Source organism: Tasmannia lanceolata, unplaced genomic scaffold (genome assembly GCF_043159265.1).
Source record: "Tasmannia lanceolata isolate RefF3 unplaced genomic scaffold, GAP_Taslan_0.1 ptg000016l, whole genome shotgun sequence".
NCBI classification, from domain to species: domain Eukaryota; kingdom Viridiplantae; phylum Streptophyta; class Magnoliopsida; order Canellales; family Winteraceae; genus Tasmannia; species Tasmannia lanceolata.
Genome location: NW_027518693.1, coordinates 11,573,885 through 11,581,652, shown reverse-complemented (window position 1 = coordinate 11,581,652; position 7,768 = coordinate 11,573,885). Strand labels below are relative to the sequence as shown.

Sequence of the window (7,768 nt, the reverse complement as noted above, 5' to 3'; positions counted from 1 at the left end):
AAATCTAAATTCTATTCAAACCAGAATTAGCAATGTCAATCATTGTCATAAGAGGGACGAAGGTTAGTGACACCCCGATACTTTGAAGACTTGATTGGATAAATTAGATAAAAAATGGAATGATGGAAAGAAAATTACTATTTGCCGGTGGTTAACTTACCGTTATATAACAATCTTTGTTTGCCCCCCCCCCCCCCCCCCCCCCCGGCAAATGCAAATTCCTGGCTCCGTCCTTGGATGCGACATACGAAAATTTGCTCGGCTATAAGTATAACAAGCTGGGACCAACTTGTTCAATGAGCCAAACCGTTAATCTGTTAGCCTTGCTACTTGTGGTTCATGTTCATCAAAATCCACTCCTCAAGCCTCAAATTTGTGGCTGTGAAATGGACTGCCAGAGAATAAACTGTATTCTAAACCACAACCTGTCGGGTTAATAATCATTTATGGGAGGGATTTTGATGCATTACCCATGCATGGCAAGGCCTAAGAGATAAATGGTTTGGATCATTGAACAAGTGGGCCCTCTTATACTTCTAGAACCTCATATATTGTATGCATTCCATCTTATAATAACTGATTTATAAGTGATGCAGTCTTTGGAATGTCTTGGGATAAAAAGGGGACAGACAAGAAAGCAAACCCTTGTGCTTCGTAAGAGTTAAAGTTGAAAAGCATATACTGGTTGTTAATTATAGGTTTCACACTACGTAATGGGTCATTAGCTGATTAGCTATATATCTTATTTTAGGGAATGGCTGATCAATTTCTAACAATTTTTGCAAGAAAGAAGGGCCATTTCATAGCTGAATTTGTCTTATTGACTGAATTGACGTGAGGTGGGAGTTCTCTTCTGAAGAAGTGGGGCTGCAAAAATGCCTAGACAATCCCTTATTTTATAGTTTTATTCATCCCGAAGACATTCCTGTCCATTTTTTTTGCTTTTTTTGGATAAAGCAGGAGCGAGAGTCTCCACTTGATAGGAAAGGACCTCAGCTCTATCCCATTACTGGAAATGGGGACCCACCTTGTTCAAAGTTCCGAACCTATCATTTGCATCTCCAGAATAAACAGGTTTGGCCCCAAAAAATCATCTCTAACATGACACTAACCTTCCTATATGTACAGTTTTCATGCTGCAACATCTTAATTTTTACCCATTTTTGGGTTAGAATCATCTGTTGGAGATGATTAATTTCCGAGACCCAACCTGCTTACGTTAGGACGATCCAAATACATGCATGTATAGACATACACCATGCACCAGCGGATTATTATAACCGGTTTAGGGGCTGCTTTTCTTGTGAACTTTCATGCCTATGAAGGCGTCAAGACAGATTTTGCATGTAACAGGACAAAACATAGAGACCACTGATAATGGTACTACCATGTTTTTATAGTTGCACAAACTCTGCTTGTCGTTTCCCTTTTAAAGTGCTTGGAAGCTTTCTGGAAACTGTAATAATAACCTTTGACAGCTCTTTAATTAATAAAAGACCAGAGGAGTTAGTGCAATTATCAAAACATGGTTGTGCTGAAAGCATTCCCCAGGGAAATGATTTCACCACAAACATGTTTTGATACATGACGCTCATGTTTCTTGTCTTTTATATTTAACGAGCTGTAAAAGGATTTTTATGGTCCTCAAAACTCACTTGCTGACAGATAAATACTAAAAGACAAGATACATGAGTGTCATGTATCCAAACATAGTTGTGCTGAGATCATTTCCCAACATGTATTGTAACTGTAGATAGAAATATTTGTATATGGAGCGCTATTCTTGTGTCTAAGTAGTATGTCTAAACACTGATGAGTGATGAATGCCTGAAATGTGACATACATGTCTAACAGAAGCTACTAACCATGCATATATCACTCTGCTTCAAATATAACTGTTCAATGATGGTATAAATCCACGTATCATTTCCTTAGGATGATCCTAACCCTTGGATATCTATAGATAAGAGGGCCTCTAGAGATCCAAGGGTTAGGATACAAGGGTTTCAGTTGATTCAAATTCATTTTTTTAGCAAAAACTTAAATCCAGCAGGACCCAAGTTGCACCCTTATACAGTCATCGTTAATCCTTTATTTATGGACAGCATACAGTGAATTCCAACAAATAAATGCTTGTATTGGACCCCCAAAGACTCCAAGAGTAATGAATTCATCCTATCCATCACACAATTTATTCCACTTTATCTTCTTCACTGATACTCGATATTGTCCTAAGGATTAACGATGACTCTCTCTTTCTCTCTCATACACCAAATCTATGCATACCCCCCTCCGTAGACTTCTACACAATAGGCATAGACTGTACACAGCACAACTGTATATAGATTAAATGTTTGAACTAACAAAGCCAAATAAGACCTAAATTTCACGGTCAAAGACTGATGTGAGGACAACATGGACAGTTCAGATCACTGTACTCCACACATTTGTACGGCTGTAATTGAAGCAAAACACCATCTTTCCCATTGAAAATAGAGAAAACAAAAACAACGCAAATGCAGCGAAAAAAACAACAAATGGAAGAGAATACAGAATTTAGACTCACAAGGACGAAACCCCAGCCATGGAATGAATGCTAAAGCAAAGAACAGAAAATTTTGCTTTTGGCAGAGTACGCGAAAATGGCAAAAGAAAAGTGGGCTACTAGTCTACTACTTGCACAGATAAATGCTAAAAAAAGGCGTTCGCGTGAGCATCTCTCTCTGCAAAACTGCACTGCTGCTGAAACAGTGCATAGCCTTCTGTCTCAAACTTCAATGAAACCATATCCAAAACCCTAGATAAAGCGATTGACATAGACCACAGAACCCATTAAAGAGAAGCTGGGTATTTTCCAAGAAACCTACTCTATCACTAGCTTGCCAAAAACTAACCTATGTCAAAACCCCATTACAATTACATAGAACATGGATATTTTTCAGAAATCTGCTCAATCAGTAGTAGCTTTGCCAAAGGCCATCCCATGTCTCTCATTTGATAATGAAACTAAGAACCAATTTCTTAGAACATATCTATTTTCTCACAATCCTTTTCTTTAATTTTTTAAATGATGAGAGATTAATCTAAAAATTTCATAACTCAATTAATCTAAAAACATGACTAAACAAATTATTTCTAAACTAAGACAGAACAGATGCTTTGTGGCAAAATAATCATAATATATTCATAACATGTTCAAAAAATTATGAAATCAAAGCCATTCAAAATCTATATGAAAGAAAGGGTTTGTCAAAAGAAGAGATCAGAATGAGATTAATAATCCATCAACCTATCTATCTGCTTACATGCACATAAAAAAACCATATCTTAATACTGAGGAGGTGGAAGCCGAGCGGTGGGTGCCCATATCACTTCAGAGGGTAAATGACAACTATATATCGATTCCGCCCCGGGTTGTAAAACCGTATCGGTACCGGCAGAAACAGGACCCGATATTTCATCTTCAATAGGCAAACGATGATAAGTCGGACTAGTAAAAACAGCAGCAAAAAGAACAACATTAGCAGCAGATAAAAGAGTTCCAGCAACAGACCCACCAACAATCTGTCCCTGAGCACCGGCAAGAGAAATCGTAAACCCATTTCCTCCGGCGGTGGCGCCGCCGGATGGAGGGAGGAAGGTGGCAGAGATAGAGAGAATATCAAAACGACCATGAAAAGTAACAGTGGGCCCACCAGAAGGTTGCCGGAGAGAGACGTTAGCGACGGTACCGGAGCCGGTGAGGACGCAAAGTCCGACGTTGCGCGAATGGGCGAAACGGGCGACGGCATCGACGATGTCATGGCCGGCGGGGACTTCGAGCACGTGAGGACGCATTGCGGATTCGGTGTCACGTGTTATGATGATTGGGGGTTTTGGTTTGTTTTTTGAGCCTGGTGGGCGACCTCTTGGGCGGCGGACTACTTCAATTGATGCACCGTCGGCACTGCTTGGTTCTCTTTTCATTGCACTTTCTTCTTCTGATGATTTTTCTTCTTCGTATACACCTTTCATAACTAGAAAAACAGAGAAAAAAGAGAGGGTTTTGTGAGGGTTTTGTGAGTTAGGGGATGAATGGGGATTTATAGTGTGGGTTTTTGTTTTGATGAGGGGGGAGTAGATGAGGTTGGAAGTGAGGATGGGTGGGGTCTACCTACTAGGGGGGTGGAGATATCAGATTTGGGTGGGGTTTTTTTTTGTCTTTTTTTGGCAGATAGATGTATATCTGTCACTTTCTTGTTTAAACTTTGCTTCACCGTCTTTTATTTGTGAGACTTTGAAATCGGTGAGAGGAAATGATACTTTGCTTCTTTAGTCAGACCCAAAGGATTGACACTGACCCTTCATGTCCTCTCTCTCTCTCTCTCTCTTTCTATGTCTAGAGCGCCCACATCCTTTGACGAAAATATTAAATGATGAAATAAATAGGGGTTTTCATTTTCTTAATGGGAGGATTGATTGGATAAGGTGGTTTGAGTGGAGTAAAGATTTAATATAAGGTTGGGATGTATTTTGGGCAGTTTGAGTTGGATTTATTGGAATGTTTTGTTTTGTTTTGTTTTGGGAAATGATATGAGGAGAACCATGTTTTTTTTCAATAATTGCACAAACCAAGCTTGTCTTTTCTTTTTTAATTGGCTTGTGAGAGTTAATAACATATGACAGCTCTTTAAACATGGCTGATATCATTAAACATGGCTGATATCATTTCCCTTTGTTTTCTTCTAACGAAAGGTATGTGTAGAAATGATTACAAGTTACAGTGTAGTTTGAAATCTATCTTCTTAATTGCCTTCAATCTCACAAACCTTATCACGCACTCATCTTCATAGGTAGTGTCAAGACTAGACACGGTCTTGCCTAGAAACAAAGCCCACCAACTCCCTCCCTTTTTTTCTTTTTCAAATGGGTTGGTTAGAAATTAGATGAAATGACCCCGTCTCTCTCTCTCTCTCTCTCTCTCTCTCTCAAATTAAAATGAGCACTTTGGTTCCGAATAGAAGACTTGAAAGGCATGGGACTCAAATGGTCAAAAACTAGATACAAGTGGACGTGCAATTGGGGCAAGGAGGTGGTGTGTGGCTGAAAATTGTACATGTGGGCACGTTCATTAGATTCAAAATCAAGTTGGGCTAAGGTAAGAGCAAAGAGTAGTTTATTGTTTGGCTAGGGTTATACTTTGGATTTTATGAAGGCTTGTAATTTGAGGATCGTGCTTGGGGTTTGGATAGGGTTTTAAAAGCAAAAATAAAGATCAGTCACTGAGATTCTAAATCAGGAGGCTTTCCTTGATAGTGAGTTTAACATGTTTTTTTCATAAGGTAAGCTCTGAAAGAAGCTCGACCTCGAGCTTGAAGAACAATTCCTTCTTGATAAATCTAGCCAGAGGATTAAACTCGAAACGGAGTGATGATGCCAAAATCCGTTCTATGCGATCTAGCGGTGATAGAGTTATTTATGTAAGCAACTTGCACTCACAGAAAGGTATTAAGATTACTATAGTTATGATATTACAATATTTAGCTAGAAATCGGAATCACAGGTAATTTGAAGAGAATGAGATGAAGTTCAGAAGTATTACCAACGACGTTTGATAGAGAAGGATTGGGAATGAATTTGGTCTTCCCAAGCTGCCTACGTATCCCTTATTTAGGGATCAAGTCTAACGTAGTTCCATTATGAAGGTTAAGGTCTCCTTTTATAGAGAACAAGGTCCATGATGTTTAGAAGTTTACTATTTTGGGAGTCTTTCCTAATTGGTCAACTTTTCCGGAAGATAGGTTTATATCTCTTTTTAATAGATATCCCATCTCCTCATATAAGTAAGTTATTATCAGTGAGACTCCTTTTTTAAGAAGCCACCGCCTAAGGTATGTTACCTCTTTGAGGGGCAGTTTCCTAATTATGAACGTCGTTGTTTATATGGGGAGGATAATATCTCACTCCATTATCCATAGGTCGGTCTCTAATTATTCGGAGATGCCACCTGTCGTTCATCAACGGTAGATGCCGATTTTACCCCTAACACCGAGTTTAACATCGAGGATGAAGATGATCATATATGCTTGATCAAGGGTGATGAAAAAAAGCATCTTTATAAGAAAAAGTTCCGCCTCTTTATGATCATTGGCCCCAATTATCACACTTGTCTCAAAGTTCTCATCATGAAAATATTTAGCAGTACACACATGCATTCTATGTGCCTAATTTGAGGTGGGGCTGATAAGTAATTCGAATTTAAAAATTAAGGAACCCATGTTCCCACCTTTGGTTGTACAAACAAGAACGATTTTTCCCTCAATAGGCATATGATATTTTCACAACAGGCAAAATTTAAAAAAAATGCATCAAATTCATTCCACGACTACTACACACATGCACAATTATTGGGCCTATCTAGCGGGCAACCATGCGTATGGTAGGGATGACTTACTTGACACAGATCTCCATGAGAAGCAAGAAGCGTAGTAGCATGACTGACATGAATGTTCATAGTAAGTAAAATGACAATATAGAGAGTTTCCAAGCTGCTTTATCATGATATATTTTCAATTTTAAGCAAAATTTGAGTTTACTAATATGTTTAGGCTACTGATATGGGAGTGATCATGCTTTGATAATGGCGCGAACTCCCCTTGTCTTTTACTCTAAGGCTACGACAATTCCCAAAAGCTCTCAGCAGCCAACTAAAATGTATTATCAACACGACGAGTTCTTACCAGTATCAAAATATGGGGATCTAAGTATCCTATTTTTAGAGGAATGAAAGATGCAAGGGCCAGAGAAGGGCCCTTGAAATCTTGAATAGATCCAAGTAGAAGTCGGTTGAGAAACTGAATTCAGTTGCACTTGATGATGTGGATCTATTTAAGGGCCCTTCTTTAGCCCTTGCATAAAGAGGGCCCTTGCATCTATCATTCCTCCCTACTTTTATCAATTTTTTAAAACTTTTATGCAAAAATATATTTTATTTCTTCTTTTTGAAAGATAACTGAGAAAACGGTTCCTACACATATGTGTAGATAGTTCTCTACACACTAGCTTAAAATACAGTGGGGGCCCACATTGTTTGGGTGATCCAAGCCATCCATTTTAAAGGCCCTCACATAGATAGGGTGTCTGCAAAAAATCAGATCCATAGGATCATCCCAACCCTACGATTTGTGGAGGTAAAATGGATGTCTTTAAACCTTCACAAATTAGTCCATTTTTTGTCTCCACAGTTCGAATGGTTAGGATGATCCTATGGATCTGATTTTTTGTGGACACCCTATCTATGTGAGGGCCTTAAAAATGAATGGTTTGGATCACGCAAATAATGTGGCCCCCACTGTATTTTAAGCTAGTGTGTAGATAACTTATCTACACATGTGTAGGAACCGTTTTCTCAAGATAAATATATTTTATTTCTAAATGTTGACTCCTGATGTATAATCTATACATTATTGAGACATAGTTCATCAGTAGATTTAGGCCCTGTTCATTTCAGATTGTGACAACCAATCGTGAGGTACCGATTATTGGCTCAAAATTAAACATAATTGTTAGCTAATAATAGGTTGGGCGCTCACCATCGGTTGTCATAATCCGAAATGAACAGGGCCTTGTAGTGATATAAAACATACATTTCCCAGTTGGGAAATTCGATTGGACATACATTTTCCCAGGCTGAACCCTAGAATTGATTGTCACCATCCACCCCGACCTGAAGATGCCGTGCCTAGATGCACAAAGAAACACAGCAAAAATTGCCAACATCCTCACCATC

General features: G+C 38.8%; 1 protein-coding gene across 1 annotated transcript; it reads right to left on the bottom strand.

Moving 5' to 3' along the window:
* Window positions 1-3,203: 3,203 nt before the first annotated feature.
* LOC143848419 (AT-hook motif nuclear-localized protein 17-like) lies at window positions 3,204-4,100 on the bottom strand. The gene has a single exon (XM_077357363.1). It carries the CDS (start codon window positions 4,012-4,014, stop codon window positions 3,328-3,330), a length of 687 nt encoding a protein of 228 aa, XP_077213478.1. The 5' UTR covers window positions 4,015-4,100; the 3' UTR covers window positions 3,204-3,327.
* Between the last annotated feature and the right edge of the window lie 3,668 nt (window positions 4,101-7,768).

What these genes read in the sequence shown, in the direction of transcription:
- LOC143848419 (XM_077357363.1), bottom strand. Translation starts at nt 4,014, where the DNA reads ATGAAAGGTGTATACGAAGAAGAAAAATCATCAGAAGAAGAAAGTGCA.